Source organism: Pinus tabuliformis, chromosome 3_2, assembly GCF_031772625.1.
Source record: "Pinus tabuliformis cultivar Carrire ecotype Pingquan chromosome 3_2, CPIR1, whole genome shotgun sequence".
Taxonomy (NCBI): Eukaryota; Viridiplantae; Streptophyta; class Pinopsida; order Pinales; family Pinaceae; genus Pinus; species Pinus tabuliformis.
In genome coordinates, this window is record NC_142302.1 from 1,122,764,257 (window position 1) to 1,122,790,359 (window position 26,103).

At 38.7% G+C, this 26,103-nt stretch overlaps 1 protein-coding gene across 3 annotated transcripts in view; it reads left to right on the top strand.

Moving 5' to 3' along the window:
• The window catches only part of LOC149184622 (3-oxoacyl-[acyl-carrier-protein] synthase I, chloroplastic-like), a 39,325-nt gene extending 13,368 nt beyond the window's left edge, over positions 1–25,957 (top strand). Inside the window, exons 4-7 of one of the 3 annotated variants that reach the window (XM_089418954.1) lie at positions 24,585–24,698; positions 24,993–25,094; positions 25,262–25,328; positions 25,728–25,957. In XM_089418954.1, the coding sequence (XP_089275080.1) occupies positions 24,585–24,698; positions 24,993–25,094; positions 25,262–25,328; positions 25,728–25,807 (363 nt within the window). In that variant the 3' untranslated portion in view covers positions 25,808–25,957. The remainder of the gene's footprint in view (positions 1–24,584; positions 24,699–24,992; positions 25,095–25,261; positions 25,329–25,727) is intronic. The other 2 variants (XM_089418955.1, XM_089418956.1) reach the window with 2 other exon arrangements.
• Positions 25,958–26,103: the final 146 nt, after the last annotated feature.

The window sequence follows — 26,103 nt, forward strand, 5'->3', positions numbered from 1 at the left end:
TATATATATATATATATATATATATATATATATATAACTCTCTAGATGAGAAGCTTGTGTAACTCTTTAAGTGATAAGCTTGTGTGATGAGTTCATTAAGAAGTGACGAGTTCTTCTTCTTCTTGAAGAATTGCTCTATAGCTAAAGAATGGGAAGGCAATTAATTATTGTTGTAATTTTAGGATATTAATGTAAAGGAGAGTAGATTGTTTCTACAAATCATTGCTATTTTATTTTGAGTTATTGTTTGTAGATGATGTTGCATGTGAACATTGTTTTTAAATAAATATTGGATATTTTTATAGATTTCATGTATTTATGAATATGAATTTAAATTAATTTTAATTGAACTCTATACCCATTGGATACATGGGGTTTTCAATCTATAACGAAAACAACATGAAACACCATCATGACACCATACAGATTAATGCTTACGTGAATTAGCAAGGCAAGACTAGTAGTTGCTCAATGGACTTAATAATATTGTCCATGACACATGTGTGGATGGTTTTAATGGTATTTATTTTGTTGGACTATGGACTTGGCTACTATGGATTGTGTTTGAACATTGTAAATCATAGTGCCAATTTATATCTAAGCTCTTTCCTTAATGGAATCCCACATATACTTGATTTTGTTTTGATGACAGTCATGTTAGAGAGAACCAAAAAGCAGGTGATGCTCATCTCCACAATTTTAATGACTCCAAGGGCTTCACATGGTTATAAGGCACTTACAACGCACCATGCCCCCCATAATGTGTGGCACCAATGTGTTTTGAGCTACCTAGTGTAGAACAACATTTGTCCACTTAAAATACACCTCTACTTCTCCAAGTTAAGTGTTAAAAAATATTAATTTAACCAGTTTTCTTCTATAACATTTCTCAATAAGAGTATAAACAGGCAATATCATCAACACATATACAACAATTATAGGAAGGCAACACTCAACCTAACACTCACAAAAAATCATCATATAGGAATAATACAATTTATAATGTACAAGTCCTGGCCCAAATACAATAATTTGGCTTATAGCCATGCACAAGATATCTTACAACATCAATCAGTGTAATGCCTTGATCCGGATTTAAACAGAAATGCAACAAATTACAGAGATAACCATAAACACAGAGATGCAGCGGAAATAATACTTCATTTCATTAATGTAAAACACTGAAATATGCTTACAAATAGAATTGGAAATAAACCAACTAGGGCGATTGTAGCTTATCTCTGAGAAGAGATGTGGTGGCTACATGCCTCTGAAATGTGTTACAATGAGGCTCGAAGGCCTATTTATTGTTGCGATACAATGGAAAACCCTTAACATCCCAAAACCTAACCCTAGAAGATGAAATGCCAAATTGTGGGCCCCGTTCGGGTAAATTGGTACATCAATTTCCCGGGGTCGTAACTTTGGCATACGATCTTCGTTTGACGCGTACACTAGAAAGATCTATCTGAGCACTAACACTTCGAGAAGGGAAAAATCAGTCCATGGACCCTTTTTGCCCCCAGATTTCCCAAAAAAACGTCATTTATGGCCTCAAAACGGCTCCGGAAGTTCAGGATCTGAAAAACTGCTAAAAATAGTAAACTGTGCTACAATTTAGGAAACTAAAAAAACTGAAAGAGATAGTTGTGGGGGTCCAAATGGGATAGGTGGGTTGCCACCAACATCCACCTGGATCATTCCTCCCCCCTTAGGAAGCAATGGTCACCATTGCATTGAGTTCCTCCCTGAGATGAGGAAGCTTCTACTGAGCTGGGTCTTTGGCGAGCTGTTCTGCAATCTATAATGTGTCCAAAAATGGTGGGAAGCATGGTCGATGACGGTCCACATTGAACACTCGGTGCAAGTGAAGGAATGGAGGAATGTTGTGCTTCAAATCATTGTTGGCCGTAGCCTTGGTACTAGTGTAAGGACCATGTCAGAGTGATCTGAGTTTCTAATGGGTTCTGATAAGGCATTCTCTCTGTAGATGTAACCAAACTTTGTCACCCACCTAAAACTTGTGTGGTACCCCTATAGGTGAGGAGAAGTTTTTCCTGTGTTATGTCATGACCGTATCCCTTTGTTGCTGTTGCTGCATGGAGGAACCCTTCACGAGGGTCATGGATGTGGTGACGATCTTCCCCTTACTTTGGGAGCGAACCAGATAGATGAATTTCCTAGTCTGGGAGATGAGTCTGTTGCCCTTCTTAGTAGAGATCAAAGAGGTGGCGGTAGGTGGAGCTACCTCCGATATCCTGTATAATGAATTATCCAAAGAAATAATGACAGCGCGAGGCACAGCATGTCGCCTCCACAAGTAGGGCTGGCCTAATAATACATCATAGACATCCAGAGGTGTAACATCACACAATACCTCATCTATGAAGGGCTTGATGTTGTAGGGAAGGTGGCGTTGTTGGCGAACTTTGAGATCTCGTCCTTCATGAAGCCACCTGATACTGTATGGTTGCAAGTGTGGTGTATTCGGTAGGCCCAACTGCTTCATGACCTTTGCTGAAATTAGCTTCTTTTGGCTGCCACTGTCGACAATGAATTACAGTGGCAAACCCTTCACCCACATCTGAGAGTGGAAAATACATTCCCCCTCCTCTGGATCTTCGAGTTCATTCTTCTGGATCTTGGCAGTGGCAATAGTAGCACTGGGTTTCGCATCAATGATCTGCTTCCCTTTGCCATTCCCCTTGTCAGGTTATGGCTCAGGGTCGGAACATGCATCTAATTCAGAAGCCTTCAACTCATACACTAGCGATTGCTTGGTCCAACGCTCACTTGTGTTATGAGTGGGACTCTTGTGGAACTCACACCACTTTCCTCTGTCCTTCCTCAGCTTCGTGGTGTTGTTCTTTTCTTGCAGCTTTGGATGGTTGTCTTGGGTCACCCCGCCTTGGCTTTTTCCTTTGGGCTTCGGATTTGCAGATCCAAAGTCTTGCTTCTTCTGTTTGAACTTTTGCTCGATTTTGACAGCATATCGGTACACCATTCCGAGTGGGAGATGTTCAGGAACTCCATCTCTTCCTGGATGTATCTATGTAGGCAGTCATGGTATTTGAGTACCAAATGCAGCTCAGAGTCCTTGATACCCAATTGTGTGCGAAGGGTATGAAAAATGCTTGTAAACTTTGACACATCTTGGTCCCGCCCCTGCCACAGTGTGGTCCATTTGATGTATTTGTCCTCATAGCTTTTGACAGGGTAGTACTACTCCTTGACGGCATCCCAGAATGAATCCCAAGTGGGTGCTAATGAAAATAGTGAGCCCGTATTTTCATCCTTCTACTCGCAGTAGGTTTCCCACCAGTCCTTGACGTAGGGGGCTACTTTAAAAAGAGCGAAAACAATCTTTTCCCGACTCGAAAATTCATGAACAGAAAAATACCCATCTAGCATATTTAACCATTTATCTACAGCATATGCGTCTATTTGACCCTCGAAGATGGGGATTTCAAAATTAACTTGTACCTTAAATGGTGTGGCATTTCTAGAGTAGCTGTTGGAAGCCGATGCGTCACCTCTGGGTAGCCGTTGAAGGATCTGCACAAAGTTGTCCATCATCGCGTTCCTTTGTCGCTTGAGGGCTTCTTCGAGCAAGATTTTGATAGGATCTCCTAACCCCTCGTCTTTCTTTTCATCCGCCATGGAAGGCCGTCGATATTTGCGAGGCTGGTCTTGCAAAGGTTTGACCAATTCAATCCCTAACTCCCTATATCCTGACCTTGTTGGGGACATGCAAAGATAAGTAGAGAAAAAAGCAGACCGCTCTGATACCACTGATCCGGATTTAAACAGGAACGCAACAAATTACAGAGATAAACATAAACACAGAGATGCAGTGGAAATAATACTTCATTTCATTAATGTAAAACACTTAAATATGCTTACAAACAGAATTGGAAATAAACCAGCTAGGGCGATGGTAGCTTATCTCTGAGAAGAGATGTGGCGGCTACATGCCTCTGAACTATGTTACAATGAGGCTCGAAGGCCTATTTATTGTTGAGAAACAATGGAAAACCCTTAACATCCCAAAACCTAACCCTAGAAGATGAAACGCCAAATTGTGGGCCCCGTTTGGGTAAATTGGTACATCAATTTCCTCGGGTCGTAACTTTGGCATTCGATCTCCATTTGACGCGTACAATATCTCGTTAGAAAGATCTATCCGAGCACTACCACTTTGGGAAGGGCAACATCGGTCCATGGACCCATGTTGCCCCTATATTTCCCAAAAAAACATCGTTTAGGGCCTGAAAACAGCTCCGGAAGTTCAGGACCCGAAAAATTGCTAAAAATAGTAAACTATGCTACAATTTAGGAAACTGAAAAAACTGAAAGAGATAGTTGTGGGGGTCCAAATGGGATAGGTGGGTGGCCACCAACATCCACCTGGATCATGTATAATCCACATGTTGTCGCAAGACTCCTTTGAGTAAAAGTCTCAAGTCCCTCTACTACATTCCATGCCCAAATAGGCACCTCTATACAAAACCACTACTCTCCGCCAAACTCCAACATTATATGCCGTGGAAACCCCAAATTTGGCCCAATCACCACATTTCTCATCCATGTGGCCAAACCCCAAAAATCTACCCAAGTCTTCCAACTTGTGATATCACATGCCCATGAGGTGCAATCTCTCTCTAGGCAATTGTGTGTTTTAACTTTGCAAAATCACATGCCTCTACCACTGCTTGTCATAAGAACTTGTCACACAACACTAGTTGTGGTTGTGATCTCTCTCTATGATGTCTCGATTAATCTCTCTCTATGATGCCACATGACTCATTGTCACAACCAACCACCCACACTTCCTATGGAACAACTAACCAACAACTTGGATCACATGCATTTCCTCCCCAAGAAATTTGTGGCCTAAATACCAACATTCGTGCCATGTCGTCTTGGCCTATTTCAAGAATCATCCAACTCTGGTTAATTACATTGAATGGATTTTCATAAAATCATTCCAACTCCTCATGCCAGCGCTTTCTATGGCCTTGCGATCGTGCAACAACCTAGCTCATATGACTCTTGAGTTACCAAACCTATTCCACCCAAACTCCGCCTATGTCGCACAAGCTTGGTTTGTTCCATTATGTGGTGCAACTCATTCCAACCCATACGAATGACCTATGTCCCATACTAATCATTGAACTATGGTATTCTCATTTTTCCCACATACCTAAATTGTTCATCAACCAAACTTTTCCTCTATATATATATTTGAGTGTTGGTGGTGGATCGACTCAGGTAGATGAATAGATGGGATTCCCAAGGGGAATCCCATCTATTCATCTACCTGAGTCGATCCACCACCAACACTCAACATAATGCAACTTTGTCAACTCATTTCGCCGGGTGCGCCAATTGCATCACATTATATATATATATATATATATATATATATATATATATATATATATATATATATATATATATATTCAAATATTGTAATGGTTTAGTAAGAATGCCCCTTGGGAATCCCATCTATTCATCTACCTGAGTTGATCCACCACCAACACTCAACATAACACAACTTTGTCGAATCATTTGGCCAGGTGCGCCAATTGCATCACATGCCCATTTGATTCAATGCCCTCATCTCCTCACCACAACCGAAGGCTCAACCATACAATATGTAACTTTTGTCGTCCAGTGCCTGAGTGTTCTAGAGCCAACATGCATCAACTAAAGGCTAACTCCCTAAGACAACCAACCATGGCACATCTTTATTTAGGCAGGCAACCCCATTTTTCATGTGGGTTACCCAACCAAATTCTCTAACATGCTCATATGCCCATCTATAAGGCCAACTCATGCGATACACCTATGTGATATGCAAAGGCAACATCACTCAATCGAAATGCAACTCAGGGGTCTGACGATCAAAATGAAACTCTAGGGTTTGACATCCTCCCCCACTCAAAGTAATTATTATCCTCAACAATCTTCCAACCAGTGACACAATACAAGAAGGCACCATCTGAAGCATCAATTTGGAAATCTATCTCCAAGTCTCCACAAGAAATCCTCAAAGGCTTCCAACCCACCTGATCAACACAATGAGCTATAGCCATCATCATTTCCCAACATTGTCATGGAATAATAATCCATCCTACTTTTCCTAAAATGTCTCAAGCCACAACTGACATCATGCTAAGAATTGAAACTATCTAACTCTGCAAGGGATGATCCATCTATGAACTCTACTACCAGACTCCAACATAAATTTGTCATGTCTCAATGCACTAGTACTCCACATGCCTTGGACTAATTAGGTGATAAATCCAACTATCACACCCTACTCATGAGAGTGAACATCCTCATGTCATCATCAGTTGTTTTTCCACCACTATTATCATATACTCATCCACAATGCATTATCGTCATTATCCAAAGTCCATCAAAAAATCTCTGCCAATGTCTATTAAGTGTTGTGCTTCTAGAACATTGATATATTGTTGCAACCATCTTTAATGAAGGCATCCCATGCCCTACTCACTCCAAAGTCCTCCAAATGAAGTCCACCTAGCAACTCCATTGTGCTCTCCACATCCAAGTCCATGAAGAGATTCTAAAACTCATAACTTTCCAAGTCAATCATGCAATCCTCTCATAACAAAATAATGTATGCAAACGAACTACAAGGTGCCCCATCAAGTCATCCATAACCATTTCTCCTATAATCAACTGAGTCTCTCCACTCCTCATCTCTCCTCGAATATGAAATCATACTGCTCACATCTTTTCAATGGAGGTCATAATAGTGTTGGAAATCTATTAACCAAGGGGGTCTCCTTGATATGAAGTCTCAATTATACCTCATACCATTTGGAGTAGGAGCCCCAACTAGAAATAAATACAACTTCCATCATCCTTGGGGATTTTCCTTGGTTTTAATTATCAGCATAAGAGATTATACAACAATATTTGAAACAAGCAAGTAAGTTGACATTGTGAGGCATACAATTGCAATTTATATAAGGTGCTTTTACAGAAGGAAAAGAGAGAGTGTGCCTCTAGAAGAAAAGTAATAGTATTGTCCTAAAAGAAGCACACAAGAGCATGAAAGAATCGTTGATTAACCTGTAAATTAGTTCACAAAATAACAACGATGATTAAATCAATAACAATGGATCCCCTTTGGGGTTCGAAACCTCAACATGATGAAAAAGATACTGTGGATAATCAGAGTCATATTTTTCCAAAAAATGACCACAAAAGTTTAAAATTTAACAATGCACATTCGGTTAGATGCATACCAAAGCCAACAAAATAGTCCATTTTCATTAGTATGTGTTAACATAAACATACACCACAAAGAATGAAAGAATAGTCTTACAATCATTCACGACATATGCATGAAAGTGTGTCAGATCAAAGAGCTTCATACATTAAGTCAAATTCCCAAGATATACATGTACAATGTTGCCACACTAGTCCCAATAGTGGAACATTAAGCCACCACTTGCTCCAAAAAAATATCTTCTCTCCAATGCCCAAACTAGAGAAGCCAAGGTGAAAAAATCAAGTCCAAAAATTCCTTTTGCTTGAGTTATGAGGGTGTATTTATAACAAATTAGGTGACTCTCCACCTCCCATGTGACTCTTGACCTCCCTCATAACTCTTGAACTTCTACTATGACTTTTCAAATTCTTACATGACCTTTGAGCTTCTAAATGACTATAAAATTATCTCGCAACTCTTCATTTTCCATGTGGGACCCTTGGTTTTCCACACACTTTACATTTTCTCATTTTTAAAATACAATAATTACATCCACAAATGATGTGGCAATACATATTGATGCATATGACATTATGATGACTCTTACCAATGATGACATGGAACTTCATGATGATGTGGCAATGCCAAGTTGCTCCCTTTTTTACTTTGAATTTGACTTATTCATTGATATATATTTGCTTCTTGTTCTTCTTCACCCTTCAAAGGGTCTAGGTGAATGTTGTAACCTTCCAAGTCAGTTTCTTTGTCTTGTTCCAAGGTTCCTTTTTGTTCTTCATGATGGTTCTTCCTCTAATCCTTCTTCACAAGTGCTCTCTTGTAGCCTCTCCTTGATGTCCTTTCTTCTTCACTACCCTATCATGTTGTAATGATGATACTTGTATATGGAGACTACTCGTGTCAAGCCAACATCATTCCAGATACCATCTATTCTACCTCTTATTACTCATGGAATATATTGATTGAAATGAGGAAACATGCAAGGAATTCGAGGGAAAGAGGTTGGGATATCATAGTTGAGGGATGTAGGACCTCAAGGAAGCCACACTATTGATGAGAAATGTGAAATGCACAGTACAAGAGGCCTTGACAGGGAATATTGCATAGTGAGGGAGTCCAGGAGGCAAGTTATTAAGCTTGATGATTGAGGAAGGAGTCTAGGCATCATGGGAATTGAAGAAGGCCTCGTTGTCTGCTAGAACTACAGAATGTATAGTAGGGAGTAAGCTAGGGAAAATGTGTAACACCCTCCTCCCACATCTACCCAAGCAATCGTCCAACCATGGTAAACATGCAACGAGAGGCCACTATGATATGATTCGACCTCCTAAGTCACCTTAAGGAAGTGGAACCGATGGAAAGACACCATACAGACATCCAACATCATTAAAAGAACCCTCAGAAGATAAGTCAGCCACTCAGATAGTCTGTCCCTGGTCCCACAGTTCTTTTAGGTCTCTTCGGCCATAGTTGCTATCATGCTATGGGCAAGGAAGCAACCAAAAACCTAAAGTCACTCTCATGGTCCTACCTGCTAGTGACTATGGACCAAAATTGTCAGTGTTGTGCCAGCGACCCCGGGATTTAAGCCACTTTTTCAGGTTCAGATCCCAGGACACTACCTAGAACTGATCCATCTCTTCAAATCAGTAAAGTGACATGGAAATTAAAGAACTAAACCAAATACTTGTTTAAGACCTTGACTAGATCCCTACTAGCCATGATAAGAATTTCGTCAAACATATCGTCGACATGTAACCTACAGGGGTAAATAACAGAGTTAAGCGTAGGGATCTCATACTTATCTAAGAATCGTTCTGAACCATTGTTTCCCCATTCCATTTGATGCATTATCATCTATTAGGTCATAGACACATTATCCATTCACATACAAGTAAAAACATGCTAAAAGGCATACATAACTGTTGTCATAAAATGCGCATATAACTAGCATAATAGGAACAAAAATACAATAAACATATTAACCATCAAATCCATAAATACTTCAGTACCTTTACACATGAAAATCAAGGGAATGGATTTCTCATTTATGAATGCAATGAACTAACCGAAGATGGGACTACCACATTCCACCTGACCATAGAATGGCTGAGCCAAATCTCTCTTCAACCACTTACTCCCAATGCCATATTCCAAGCATGAATGTGGGATCTCATAGAACACATCAATCAAAACTCATCCAAAGCTTCTACAGGCCATCCACCTCAACCCATCAAATAGTGATTCCACCTCATGGTCAAACATCACCAAAACCATCATCATATCGGTCTCTATCCAAGCCTTCCAGGGCTCCACCCGACTACGGAACTAGTAACTCAACCCACAACTTTTACCGGGTTCTAGAGCATTCGTCCAACCAAGGATACGGGACTAGTAGCTCAACCTACCAAGGGCTCCAGAGCATTTGTCCAACCCAGACTATGATAATAGTAAATCAACCCTAGTTTTTTTAGGTCTCCAAAGCGTTTGTCCAACCAAGGCTATAGGACTAGTAACTCAACCCAAGCTAAGGAAACATGGGAACTAATAAAAAATACAAGGAAATAAACTCACAATCACCATGGTTATCTAGCAAATGGCAAGGCTAGGCAATCCACTATCAATCCCGACCATCCTCCATTCCTAATGACAGATCACAACCAACAAACCACATGCATATTCCATGCATGCCAAAACTAGTGAAGAAACCATACATGCAACTCGGTACCTGCAAGAAAATATGATGTAGTTGTTGATGTCGATGCCTTCTTGCGCTTTCCTGCTCTTTCCTTTGCCTTCTTGCTCCAAGAATCCAAGTATGCCACACCCTCCAAGAGTGCTCCAAGAAAACTCTAAGTGTCCAAGAGTATGAGAGAGAGAATAATGAGAGAGAGCTCCAACACTGAACTAACAAAAGGTTACCAACTGATCCTTAGAAGCCTTTTTATGAATGAGGCCTCTATTTTCTTCATTTTCCATTATTTTCCTTCATTTTCCTCCTCACATGCAACCTGTGACCTTTCACTTCCTTTTTCTCCTAATTTCCATTATTTTCATAAATAATTGTGCCAAAATGCCTTTTAATGCCTTAGCCATTGCCTTTGTGAATTTCCTTAGCCATAAACAACCAAATGAACACCCCCTAGGGTGCCTTTCCCAACATTCAACTTGGAATAAGTGTACCAGTCATCTATGGTATTGTTTTTAACTTCATTACATGGAAATTTCACCAGGGCTGTTACAGAACGCTCCCCCTTGGGGGACAATGTCCTCGGTGTTCAATCACACATATACCTCAACGGCCTGCTGAAAGAAGACATACTGCTCATGGAGCTTTATAACACAACTCTATGCAATTTTTACAATCAAAGATCTACTCAAGAGAAAAACATCATGACAACATACCGCATAGTGGAGCTTTATAACACAACTCATTACGATATTTACAATGATCATCCTGTTGAGTGCCAACTCATATAACATCTAAACATCATGATAACATAACCACATGATAGCATAATAGCATGACACCCATACTGCATAGTGGAGCTTTATAACATAGTTCGTTACAATATTTACATCCATAAATGAGTGTACATATAGCAACACCGTAAAAAATATAGTTACCAAAACATATGCCAAATAATATACCAAAACATATATCAAACATATACTAACATCATATCTAAGCATCTATTAAAACATCATATAGGATATATCAACCATCATAAAGCATATATCGATCACCATAAAGCATATACTAAACCAACATAAAACAAATACTAAACCACCATGAAGCATATACCAAGCCATCATAAGAAAATATTAGACCACCATAAAGTAACTACCAAACCACCATAATCAATCACCAAACCACCATAAGAAATCACCAAACCACCATTTCAAGGTTACTTTTCCTCAACCGACAAACAAGGAAGGATACATGGCCCGCATCTGATCCGTCATCTCCCATGTAGCTTCATCGAGCCCAAAGTGCTTCCATTTCACTTTAACTTTCTCTATTGCTTGGTTCTGGAGCATAAGAACCTTTTTCTACAATATATAATGAGGATTTGGCTGGAATTATCCATCTAGTTCCACTTGCAATACTGACCAGTCAATCACATGATCAACATCTTTAACATACTTCTTAAGTAATGAGACATGGAAAACATCATGGAATTTTACTATTAGAGGCAATGCAATTCGATAGGCTACTGGCCCAATCCGCTCAAAAATATTGAAGGGTCAACAAAACCGTGGTGCCAGTTTCTCACATGAGCCAATCCGCAAGGAGTTATTCTTCAGTTTGATGCACGAGTACACTTGTTCCCTAACCTGGAACTCCTTGAACAACCTGTTCCTATCTGCATAACTTTTCTACCTATCCAATTTTACCTTGAGATTCTTCTTGATCACCTGCATCTCCTGTTCCATGTCTACCAACATATATGGTCCAATCAATAATCTGCTAACCAGATCACTCCAACTAATGGGAGTGTTACAACTCCGCCCATACAATGCCTTAAAAGGACTCATCCTCAATGGTTCCTAATAACTGTTGTTGTATGCAAACTCTACCAAAGGGATATACTCTTCCCACTTCCTCTATTGATGTATTACATACATCCTTAACATGTCCTCTAATATCTTGTTGACCCTCTCTGTCTTTCCATCTATCTGCGGATGGTAAGATGTGTTGAAGGCAAACTCTGTGCCCAAACCTGCAAATAACTCCTTCCAAAACTTGGAAGTGAACTTCGCATCTCTGTCTGACACAATATTCTTTGGAACACCATGTAGTCTAACCACGTCTCAGATGAATACCTGTGTCATGCCACTAGCTGAGAACGTAGACTTTACCGGAACAAAGTGTGCAACTTTTGTTAACCTGCCCACAATGACCATGATGGAGTCATGTTGCTTCGCTATCTTTGGCAACCCTGTTATGAAATCCATGGAAGTGACCTCCCATTTCCATTCTGGAATCGCAATCGTTTGTAGTAGTCCACCTGGATGTTTACACTCTTTTTTCACTCACTAACAATCAAAACATCTCGCCACAAACTCTGCTACATCCCTTTTCAGATTCGACTAATAGTAATATCTTTTCACCGCTGTGAGTGTCTTCTGATAACCTGGGTGACCTGAATACGGTTTCACATGAAACTCCCTCAAGATCACCTTATTGAGCTTAATGTTATCCGGTACATATATCCTATCTCGGAACCTGACTAATCCATCTATTGTAAGACAATATTCCAAGTCCCGTGCACCTGCACCTATACCTATACCTGTACCTGTACCTGTACCATCACTTGTAACTATACTCTGCTGCAACTTGTGCACAATCTCCATATATCTGACATCCTGATTTCCTACACGCAAGATCTTGTCCTGTAAATTTGTCCATAATAACTCATAGCTACTAAGTGATTCACTTGTATCCATCTACTGAGAGAATCTGCCACCCCGTTCTCCTTACCTTTGATGTACATGATCTCGAAATCAAACTCATTGATCCTTGCCAACCATCTAGCCTGCCTGGCATTCAGATTCGGTTGGTCAAACAAATACCTCAACCCAATGTGATCACTCATAATCACAAACCGCCTGCCAAGAAGATAGCACCTCCACATCTTCAGTGCATGTATAATCACTGCTAACTTAAGACCATGCGTGGGATAGTTCTGCTCGTGCTTGTTTAGTTTCTAGGACTCACAACATACCACCTGTCCATCATGGATAAGGAATCCACCAAGCATTTGTACATACTACAAACTCTTTGTCCGGATCTGCAATCTGTAGTATTGGTGCATGTGTCAACAACTGCTTAAGTCTCTTACAAGCATTTGTACATACTACAAACTCTTTGTCTGGATCTGCAATCTGTAGTATTGGTGCATATGTCAACAACTGCTTAAGCTGCTCAAAGTTAGTCTCACACTCTTTAGTCCATTCGAACTTCTTACCTTTTCTTTGCAACGATGTCATGGGATAAGAAATATGTGATAAGTTCTTGATGAACCTCCTATAATAATATGCTAGACCCATGAAAGATCTCACCTCATCCACACTCTTAGGAGCTACCCACTCCATGATGTCCCTTATCTTCTCTAGATCTACTGCAATTCCTTCCTTGGAGACAACATGTCCCAAGTGATGCACCTCAGTCTGAAAGAAACTACACTTGGTGAGCTTAGCATACAACTGATGCTTCCTCAACAACCTCAATATTGCTGCTAAGTTTTCAGCATGCTCTTCCTCATTTTTAGAATATACCAGTATATCATCAATGAACACAATAACAAACTTATCCAAATATGGACGCAACACACTATTCATCAAACACATGAATGTAGTTGGAGCATTACTTAAGCCAAATGGAACTACAACAAACTCATAATTCCCATACCTGGTCCTGAACGCAGTCTTCTATATGTCATCCTATTTGATGCGTATGTGATGGTATCCAGATCTCAAGTCAATCTTTGAGAACACTATTTCTCCCTTCAATTGATCGAACAAGTCATCAATCCTAGCAAAGGGTATATGTTCTCGATAGCCAATTTGTTCAACTGCCTATAATCAATGCATAATTTGAGGGTACCATCCTTCTTCCTCACAAACAAGACTGATGCGTGCCAAGGTGATACACTTGGCCTAATGTACCCCTTGTCCAACATTTCCTTTGGGTGCAACTTTAAATCAACCAACTCAGGTATGCTCATCATGTAAGGTGCTTTCGATGTTGTGGCTACCCCTGGCACTGACTCAATAGAAAAATATACCTCCCTATGTTGTGGCAACTCTGTGATGTCCTTAGGAAATACATCCCTGAACTACTGTAAAACCAGGTATTTTTTCAACACATCTGCATCCTCAACCTCCTTACCCTTATCACTAGAAATATGTATTGAAAATAACCTGCACCCTTTCCTATGGCTATGATTTGCTTGCAGTAGTTGCCACCATCCTAACTAATGTGGCTTTCTCCTTACCCTGCAAGAATCTTGGTTCTCCATTGTCATCAACACATTCAATGGCCTTATCATAGTAGTCAACCTTGGTTCTATGTAGATACAACCAATCCATACCCAATAACATATTGTATGAACACAATGGTAAAACATTATAATGTGTTGCGGTAGGCATACCATTTAAGTCAAATGCGCAAGCTCTTACCCAATGATGAACTCACTTCTTCGTACTTGTAGCCAACTGAACTAACCAAGACTCTACATGAAACTCCTTATTCAACCCACACTTATCCACCAAGTCAGGACTAACATAGTTATAATTAGATCCAGGGTCAATCAAAATATAAATAATTTGATCACAAAGCTTATTGTCCATCTCGATGATAGATTCATGATGCTTTGCTTGTTTGTTATCCAAGACTGCGTATATATGTTGAATACTCTGACCAATGTCTCCAATTGTTTGTGCCTCCTGTGCACTGTATATATTAGGGCTACCACTCTTGTACTGTGGACAATCCCACCTGTAATGATCTCCTCCACAATCCAACAGTGCACGGGCTCCTTATTCTTCTCCTCAGATCTATGTCCTATCCTCTATCTAATGCATTGAACCTCTTAAGTGTTGCAACATTCTCCTTGTTACCCAATCCTATGGTCTTAATAGCTTACTGTCCCATTTTCCTTTGTTCTTTGTTTTACCTCTCCAATCTGGCTTCGTCTCATTTCGATGCTTCGATTGATCATAGCAATGCTTCAGTTTTCGGATAGACTCCTCCAATGATCTAGGCTTGTCGAATTCAATCCTACATTTGAATGCAACTGGTAACCCACTAACAAAACTATGAATCTTAGCCTTCTCCTCCTTGAGGTAAGGCACATACCTCAACAGTTCCAAGATCTTACTGGTGTACCTCATCATCTATCATGGATCTTATCTTTAGTTCATAGAATTATTTTTCCCTGTCATCGAAGTATCTCTCCGAAAAATTCACTCCAAGTTAGATCTTCCTCATTTATGTCCCAGACATTCTTCACGTCTTCCCACCAGATGTCTGCTTTACCTTTAAGATTGAAAGCAGCCACTCTAGCTTTCATGTTTTTCGAGTAGTCATGCAACCTGAAAAACTTCTTCATACCGAGTAACCAAGCCTCTGCATCATGTGATCTATTTATCTCTCCATCAAAAGTATGTGGCTTTGCCTTCTTAAACTCATCCGGCAAGTACCCGCTATCATTCCTCCTATAAGGATGATACTAATGACGATCATAGTGCTTATCAAAAATAGAACTAGAATCATACCTATGTCTATCCCTTCTCCTCTTCGAAGTGTCCAACAATATTCCATCTCTAATTGTATCATCTATATCTGATCGATGACCACCATGTGATCTACTAGCGTATGCCCCATTAGTTTTATCTTCCTGCTCATGACTGTTCCGTAGTGGCCCTTGTCGTTGCAAATCCGATAAGCTCTGAAGTAATATTGCATTCACCTCTACTAACTTTTCATGTGACTATATGATTCTGTCATTATCTTCCTTACAACTCCTTATCTCATCCTTTACGCCATACACATAGCAGCCATACATAGCCAGACACATACCTGCCATACCTATAATACCTGCCTGTTGGATCCGCAACACTTTCATTTTTAGCATTGAACGCACTGTCTGAAGAAGTACTTGAATATCCCTCCTTGAATCGAACACTTCTAAACTTCTCAATGTAACTGCCAAGTCAAAGGTGTTCCAAATACCATACTACTCTTCGGATTCGTAGGGTGAGTCTCTATAGTCAACCATCTTGCTAGCCATTTTATATTTCTTCCTGTAAGGCATAGTATGTCAGATAAACCAAATCACAATAAACCAGCGTACCTTAGTATAGCTCGGGGAGGATACTTGTCTGCAATATCACCAAATTAGTGTGATACGTGTATAACATAATCATAACAGCATATAGACCTACGCGAGTAAATGTGTCAACTCATAAACATCACTCTAACTAGGATCCAATCATCAATGCAAGGCCATATCAACAATGCATGCTATGACCTTATGCATGACAACAACCATTACTCCATTGTACACATTGCCACGTGAAACTAGTAGTATGCATAAGCAATGTCAAACAACTACAAATATGCATAACTGCATGTAGTAGAACATAATTGATTAGTTCTTGTAATCAACCTACAAGACTGATGCATGTAATCAAAATATTCAAAAATTTAACCTAACATACAAGGATGTAAGTAGGTACCATGAAATCAACATGTAAGAGTCATATAATCCATACACAATCAGTCACATACTCATTTCAAATACATTTCATGAAATCAATAACAAATTATCCATGATAACCATACTACAACCCTAATCCAACATCAAGCAATTGCAATAAGTATAGAAGTGTAAGAGACACAAACGAAATTGACATGTATGCATGACCAACACATAACCCATCCAGTCTAAGGGGTGAACCATGCTCTAATACCACTCTATAACACCCTCCTCCCACATCTACCCAAGAAACTATCCAACTAGGGTAAAAATGTGACGAGAGGCCATTATGATATGATTCGACTTCCTAAGTCACCTTAAGGAAGTGGAACTGATGGAAACACACCATAAAAACATCCAACGTCATCAAAAAAACCCTCAGAAGACAAGTCAACCACTCAGATAGCATGTCTCTAGGTCCCACTTTTGTTTTAGGTCTCTTGGGCCATAGTCGCTCTCATGCTATGGGCAAGGGACCAACCAACAACCTAAAGTCACTCTCACATGCCTGCCTGCCAGTGACTGTGGACCAAAATTATCAGTGTTGTGCCAACAACCCCAGGAGTTAAGCCAATTTTTAAGGCTCAAAGCCCAAGACACTACCCAGAACTAATCCATCTCTTCAAATCAATAAAGTAACATGGAAATGAAATTACTAAAGAAAAATATTTTTCAAGACCTTGACTCGATCCCTACTAGCCATGATTGGAATTTCGTCAAACATATCGTTGACATGTAATCTACAGGTGTAAATAACAGAGTTAAGCATAGGGATCTCATACTTATCTGAGAACTGCTATGAACCATTGTTTCCTCATGCAATTTACCGCATTATCATCTATTAGGTCATAAACACATTATCCATTCACATACAAGTAAATCATGTTGAAAGCCATAAATAATTGTTGTCATAAAATCTACATGTAAATAGCATAATAGGAACAAAAATACAATAAACATATCAGCCATCAAATCCATAAATACATCAATACCTTTACATATGAAAATCAAGGGAATGGATTTATCATTAATGAATGCAATGAACCAACTGGAGATGGGACTACCACATTCCACCCGACCGTAGAATGGCTGAGCTAAATCTCTCTTCAGCCATTCACCCTCATGCCATATTCCAACCGTGAATGTGGGATCTCATAGAACACATCAATAAAAACTCATCCAGGATTTCCATAGGCCATCCACCTCAACCCATCAAACAATGATTCCACCTCACGGTCGTACATCACCAAAACCATCATCAAATTGGTCTCTATCCAAACCTTTCAGGGCTCTAAATCATTTTTCCAACCCAACTACGAGACTAGTAACTCAACCCACAATTTTTACCAAGATCCAGATCGTTTGTCCAACCAAGGCTATGGGACTAGTAACTCAACCCACCAAGGGCTCCAGAGTGTTTAACCAACCCAAGGTAAAAGACTAGTAACTCAACCCAAGTTGTTCCAAGGCTTCAGAGTGTTTGTCCAACCAAGGCTATAAGACTAGTAATTCAATCCAAGCTAAGGAAACATGAGAACCAATAAAAAACACAAGAAGGAAATAAACCCACAATCACCATGTCTATCTAGGAAATGGCAAGGCTAGGCAGTCCACTGTCAATCTTGGCCATCCTCCATGCCTAATGACAGATCACAACCAACAAACCACATGCATATGCCATGCATGCCAAAACTAGTGAAGAAATCATACATGCAACTCGGTACCTGTAAGAAAATTTGATGTAGTTGTTGATGCTGACACCTTCTTGTGCTTTCCTACTCTTTCATTTGCCTTCTTGCTTCAAGAATCCAAGTATGCCACACCCTCCAAGAGTGCTCCAAGAAAACTCTAAGTGTCTAAGAGTATGAGAGAGAGAATAATGAGAGATAGCTCCAACACTAAACTGACAAAAGGTTACCAACTGATCCTCATAAGCCTTTTTATGAATGAGGCCTTTATTTTCTTCATTTTCCATTATTTCCTTCATTTTCCTCGTCACATGCAACCTGTGATGTTTCACCTCCTTTTCCTAGTAATTTCTATTATTTTCATAAATAATGGTGCCAAAATGCCTTTTAATGCCTTAGCCATTGCCTTTGCCAATTTCCTTAGCCATAAACAACCAAATGAACACCCCCTAGGATGTCTTGCCCAACATTCATCTTGGAATAAGTGTCCCAATCATCCGTGGTTATTTTTTTTAACTTTATTACATGGAATTTTCCCCAGGGTTGTTACAAAAGGATTACGTAATGAGGGATCTCAGTCAACAAGACTAGTCACTGTAACTGTGAAATGCGCAATGATTGGGAACAAGCTTAGTGAATTGCGTAGTTGAGGAGCTCAATGACTTAGTAGGGACCCCTTGCTCACTGGAACTGTGCAATGCACAGTTGGATGCTCTCCTGATGAAGGGAATTGTGCAATTGGGCAAGTTAGAGAGACAAGGAGGTAGGGTTTCTCACCGGAACTATGCAATGCACAATTACTTGGGGGAAGGTTTAGGAAACTATGTAGTTGGGAAAGTTAGTGCACAGGGAGGCCTAACTTCCCACTACAACTACGAAATGTGAAATTATGGGCAAGAGAGGAAAAAAATTGTGTAGTTGATAGATTCAGGCAGTTGAATTGATGGCTTAAGTTCTAAGGTTGCTCAATGTGTTGATGGAGGGTGATTGTCTTCTAGGACTATGCAGTGTGCAGTTTTAAGAGAAAAAAGGACTTCACGGCCTGGGAATGCACAATGTGCAGTTCCAAGAGAAAGAAAGGTTTTCTAAAGATTGAGCAATTTGCAAAGATAATGAAGGCTTTGAAATGGCTAAGTGTGGTATAATTGAGGCAAGAGAGAACAAGACATGCAATCAAGTCATGAAATGGCAATCTCATAGTCAGATAACATCAACACATGCCATAGAACTCAAAATTCACATGCATACTCTAAAAGGAAAGTAAACAAACACTTATTCCTAAGTGCAACAGTTGAAATGCCATTTTGCGACACATAATACAAATAACGACAGGAATGTTGACTGCAACCAAACAATGTGTTAAGGCGTGGGGAAGTGTCTAGGACATATTCTTATGATATATGGGATCAACTAATGTAGAAGAGTGCATTAGGCAAGCCTCTATTGGTGCATTAAGATGCAACACATGCAGGAGTGAAAATCATCAAAAGTGACAGTTGTGACAATAATAAAACGTGAAAATGACACTTGCAAAAGCTAAAGAAAGTGAAGGCAACAAATGTTATAGCAAAGAGAACACAAAACACCACTTTTGAAAGTGAAAGAAAGAAAAAACAATCGTCACAAAAGTGAAAGCGACACTAATGAAAACCAAAGTGTACAAAAGCGACAATTACAAAAACTCACTTGAGTGATGATACAATTTCAACCAATAGTGAGGGAACCATCAATCTCGGGATTGTGCAATGAATTTCAACAAGGACTGCATAGTCTCTGTCTCCAGGAACTGCAGAATCACTATCTCTTAGGATTGTATAGTCATCATCCACAGAGAGTTGCGCAGTCATTGTCATCTGCCTCTGCGCAGTCATTGTCATCAAGGATTGCTCAATGCTTGACTTGCTAGGGTGCACATTGACTATTGGGTTTGCTTGAAAGAAGAATGCTTGTAAATTCATTGAAAGCTAAGAATGTGTAAGCAAGTGACTTCGACAGTTAGACACATCAACTGACCATGAAGTGACTGTGAGAAATTAAGGAACGATGAATCATAGGATCACAAGTAGGCTCCAAAACTCAAGTGTAGGCAAAATTTTGGAGGGTTTTTGTCGCAGCGACAATAAGAGGCAAGTTCCACTTGATTCCCAAAGCAATCGAAGCACTACCCAAGTCCTTTAAGCCAAGATGACTCCAAATATGTCCATGTCTTCCTCCTGAAAAGGATCTTTGTTTCGAAATTACCATTCTCATCAACCATCCTATTGTGGAACTCATGTTGCTAAGCCTCCATGATGCAACTTAAATTTTGCCCAAGTGTTCTACATCGGGGCCTCATCATAGCTGCAATAAAAACTACCCAACTCCACCTGCTAGATCATGTGAATGATGTATATTGGACCTAATTTCTAACTACCAAGTCTTCTTTGAGATCACACATACATCCACATGAAGGATTCTTGTTTCACAACCTTGAAACAATGTGTCATCTTGGGATCCTATTACCCAAGAAAACATCACCACATTATCATGCTCCCTCTCTGGCTAGGTCATGTCTCCATCACTATGCCCCCACTCCCATGGGTCATCTACCCCATCGGGTCACCAAGACCTCATCTTGGATCATAGTGAATTCTAGATGAAGAAAATACAACCAATCCTTATGATGATCTACAATATCAAGTGTCACGCCCTTCTATCTTAAGTGATCTAACCCAAATGACATCAATCTCAAGTTTCAAGAAACATTTGGCCAATCTCTCTTCATGGCCAAATGTGACTCATCCTTTAAAAATTTGTCTCATCCATCACCTTGTCCAAGGCATTGGCCCCATCCAACCTCGAGTTGACTACCTCCTTGAGAATATCTTCATCTCTCCCTACTATATTTCTCATACATGATTGAAAACTCATCATAATCAACAATGTGGACCAGCCCTTACAACCAACATGCTAGATGTCATCTCCTCCAAGATCTAAGAAATCATCATGCCTTGGTCTATCAAACAATATCCATGGTACCCTCATCTTGATGTTAGAAAGCCTCCTCACTACAAATTGTTATATCATGTTAATCTCTATTTTAAGGCACCAAGACACCCATCCTATCTCGTCAGCAAACCATTTGAGTCCACATCTAGCTATGCTTTGCCTTAGTTGCATGCATCCTACTCAGATATCTACTCTGATACCCACTTCAAGTTGGTGAAGAGCACACCATTATTTCTGCTTTAGTTCGATAACAACTTCAAGTTGGTGAAAAGAACACCATTGCTTTTGTTTTAGCTCTGATACTAAATATCATGATCCTAGGGGCTTTTCATGGTTACAAGGTGCTTACGGTGCATCGTGACCCCTAGAGTGTGTGACATCGATGTGTTTACAAGTCTTGGCACTTGTCCAAATACAACAATTTTGATTGTAGTTATACAGAAGATATCTTACAACCTCAATCACTGTGATGTCTCATCTGCATGTCATCACAAGACTTGTTTTAGTACAAGTCTCAAGTTCCTTTGTTCTAGGACCAAACGATCACCTTTGCACAAAACCATTTTTCTTTATCAAACTTTGAGTTACTATGTCTAGAAGCCTAAAATTTCACCCAATCACCAAATTTCTCATCCACCTAACCAAAGCCCAAAATTCTACCCAAGGTCTACCAACTTGTGATATCACATGCTCATAGTGTGATCTCTCTCTAGGTGATTGTGCATTCTCTCACTGCAATATGTCACACCTTTGTCGTTGCTCATCACACAAAATTATCGCACAACACTAACTATTGTTGTGATCTCTCTTTATGATGTCTCATGAAACATCTATCTATGACATCACATGACCCCTCATTGCAACCAACCACCCAAACTACCTATGGAATGACTAACCAACAACCCCACCCACATGACTTGCCTCCCTGGGCAAGTTGTAGTCTAAACACCAAGATTCGTGTTGTGTTGTATTGGCCTATTCCAAGGATTGTCCAACTCTTGTTTGTTCCACTAAATGGCCCGTCACAACCTCAAGCCAACTCCTTGTGCCAACGCTTAATGTGATCTTCTCTATCGAGAAGCCTGGCATGCACATTTTTCCAAGTTAACGATTTGAATCCCAACTCAACACTCATTTTTCCAAGCTCAGTTGTTGGGTGTATGTTAGGATTTGTGGCAACATGCAGAGAAACAATCATTCTTATTTGGACTATATATTTCAAAAATATTTTAGAATCTAACACAGAAGAGCTAGGTAAAATAATTGATTTCTCTTATATACTTGGAAATATTCCCAAAATCTATAATCAAGTTAAGTTCAACTCAAGAGCAACTAAAAACTATGATAAAGGATCTTAACCAATTTCTCCTCTTCAATTAGCCACAATCCAATTTCTTTCTCTATGCTTGAAGGATCATCCTAAAATTCCTCCTGTGGAAATAAATAAACAACTAGAGAGACGTGTTTCCAATTACGATGAAGCTTCCCAATAGGAATCACCTTCATTTTTTGACACAAATCTTGTACTATACAGAAGGATTCCAAGCATGAAGGTTGCAAAGAGATGTAAGGCCTTGGAAGAACTTATATATGCCCTTATATGTCAAAAATTCATGGATGCCAATATTTCCTAGATACCAATCATCTAGCCCTTATTCTTGGCAATTGCTTGTTACGCTCCAAATCGTATTACCTAGATTAGTAAATTATGAGGTTGAAGCAACTTCATAGGATTCTTTGTGGTAACACTTTCTTATGTAAGGGTTACATGCACAAGCAATGGCCAATTTATGGCTAGTCTAATCTGATACTGAGTTGGAGTCTCCTCCTATCTCGAGTTATTGGTGGCATTTGCACCTTGCTAAGTGAAATATTAAGATCAATATTATGTAGCTTTGAAATAAAACAAAAATAGTGAGAAAAAGGAAGGTTTAGGTATATTATGGATGAGTAGAATATTCCAGGTTGCTAACTTTATGATAAGAGGTTACTGAAAAAATGGTCATGGTGCAAAAAATAATATTTTATGGTGTGGTTGGTTACATGGTAAATAATTGATTACTATGATTTTCTAGTAGTGTTTCTTTGAGAAAAGAGTAAATGTTGTATGGAATAAAATAGGTTTAAGGAAGGTACATTGCAGAATGTATTTTTATGTGCTTTGACCAAAGTGTAAATGGGAGAAGTGTAAGAGGGAGTACCTCAAACAAGGAATATCTCTTGGTTTCAAAGAAATGGTCAAATATTGGGTAACTCTATGATTGGAAGTAGCACTGAGTCAACTAACTTAATGTTTCAAGGATTCTTTCAAAAAAAGTTCAAAAGAACACAAGGAAAAATAAATCAATAATGGAATATTATGGTCCCATAGTATTTGGGAAAAGATTTAAATTTGCATAATGTAACTAGGCATATGGTTGTAAATGTTGTGTATGCTAGCATACCCTTGGTTTTGTTATGGTCTTCTATTCAACAATGGTTGTGGCATTAGACTCATAGTTGTAGGTTTGATATTCATTATTGAAGGGGAGGATGTCACATATACGAGGAGACATTAACACTTGTATGATGGGTAGGTGTTAAAACTTATACAATGGATAAGTCATTTGTTCACAAAATTTAGGCGATTCTTGACTAAGTTTTTTGTAATAGAATTAGGTAAGATTCAAGGAACAAATGTCGGTAGAGAGCAAGATGTATCAATTGCACTAGCTAGATCTTATAAATTTCTAGTGGAGTTGTTTTCTTATTCAAGGAGAGTTCATCAAGGAGTTGAATTCATCTTGTAGGTGAAGGAATTCCTACTATATCAATGGTTATAGAGGTTAAGTACTCGTGTATTCCATTCAATGGTTGTTCCTTGATATGGACTTTGATAGTTTCATAGTGACTCTATGCTCAGGTTACATGATACAAGTACCAGATAAAACCAAATGTAGACCTTGCAATGTCGGATCATATTTAGAATATGAAGAAGAATTTCTTACAATAGATTAGAGAATAATGAAGATCTCATTGGAAAAGAAAAGTACACATTAAAGGGGAATGTTAGAATAGTTAGCTCGTATTTTTCTTGTGTACTAATATTTAGTCACATAACTTTGTTATCGTAGAAATTATTGTAGGTAGAGAATGAATCTAAGTGAATAACCTTCTTGAGTGATTTTAGGAGGTTGTTAGATGAGAGATAAATTACTTCCTATCTTAATGTGTGGTTGAGATATTCTTTCAATTAGTTATGATTGTGATAATGTAATGTGTCTATCTTTAGGCAAAGCCTTCATGTATTTATATGTACAATTACACTGGTGTATAGAAGAATAATGAACATAAATTTTGTTATGTCATCTCTCTTATATTATTTTTAATATGCAGGTCAATTATATCAATGCTCATGCAACATCGACCCAGCTAGGAGACCTCACAGAGGTTACAGCTATCAAGAACACTTTCAAGGATACTTCTAGCATCAAAATGAATGGAACAAAGGTGAGGAATTCATTATAGATCAAAACCTTAGGTTGTTTGTAACATCTTTTTGTAATTAAAAGATATGAAAGTTTTGAATTGTTTTTCATTTGTATTTAAAATGAAGACATGTACCCTACATCTAACATCTTACAACAATACGACTTGCAAGTATTTTAAAATTCATCAAAATGAATTTCAACATGTGCATGCATCCTTTAGTAACTGATTTCTCTTGTCTCCAAACGTTGTGTCATTCTTTCCATTGCAAACATAATATATGTTTCTCATGTTAAATATGGATTACTCTTTCAGTCTATGATTGGGCATTGTCTTGGAGCTGCTAGTGCATTGGAAGCAATTGCAACTATAAAGGCTATCACTACTGGGTGGCTTCACCCTACCATTAATCAATTTGTAAGTTGCTTAGTTGTATGTAATTTTTTTTTCTAATAACTACATGAAGAAAACCCCTATTGTTTTGATGTGCAAATATCATTTTCATGAATGTGGTTGTTGTTTTCATTTTTCTTTTTAAGAGTATAAAAAAATTAATTCAATTTGCATGTTGATACTCTTTGCAGAATATCGAGCCTGATGTTACAATTGATACAGTGCCAAATATAAAGAAGCAACATGAAGTGCATGTTGGTAAGATAACTTGATTAGAGTTATGCTTATCATATGAACATGTCTTGAAAACTTTTAAGTGCACATGCTTTTATGCACATTATGAAACTATAATACAATAAACTAGTTTGCAATTTTCTATATTCATCTTTAGGTTGAATGAAAGATCCCATCTTATTATTTGTAATTAGGAGGATAAGAAAATGAGAGATACTAACCATTGTTTTGGTTTTTTTTTTTAATTTATCATAGATGAGATTTTATCTTAGAGCTTAATATGTTGTGCACTGCCTTTTGGTTATTTGGTATCCCATTTAAGCATATTCTAGGAGTTATAATATAAATCAATCATGAGGGTGTAATTTGTTTCTAAAAGATGAATGTGAAAAATAATTTCGAGATTGTGACTGATTTTTACAGCGTCAATGACAGGTATCTCAAACTCGTTTGGATTTGGTGGGCACAACTCAGTGATAGCTTTTGCTCCATTTAATCCTTAACAAGTTATCTACATTATTTTTTCAAAATATTTGTTTTTCAATTAAATTTCCATAAATTGATGCAATGTAGTAATCTTTGAACATGTTTTTTATTCAAAGTGATAAAATTACTTTCAATATTGTCCCATCATCTCAAATGAATCAATTGCAGTGGAAATAATTTGAATTTTTATGATTTCTTTAAATAACATTTTGCAGATAATTAGTAACATTGGGGAAAGATTCTAGATTCAACATGTGAAGAAATGTATATTTAAACATTTTGCAGATAATTAGTAACATTGGGGAAAGATTCT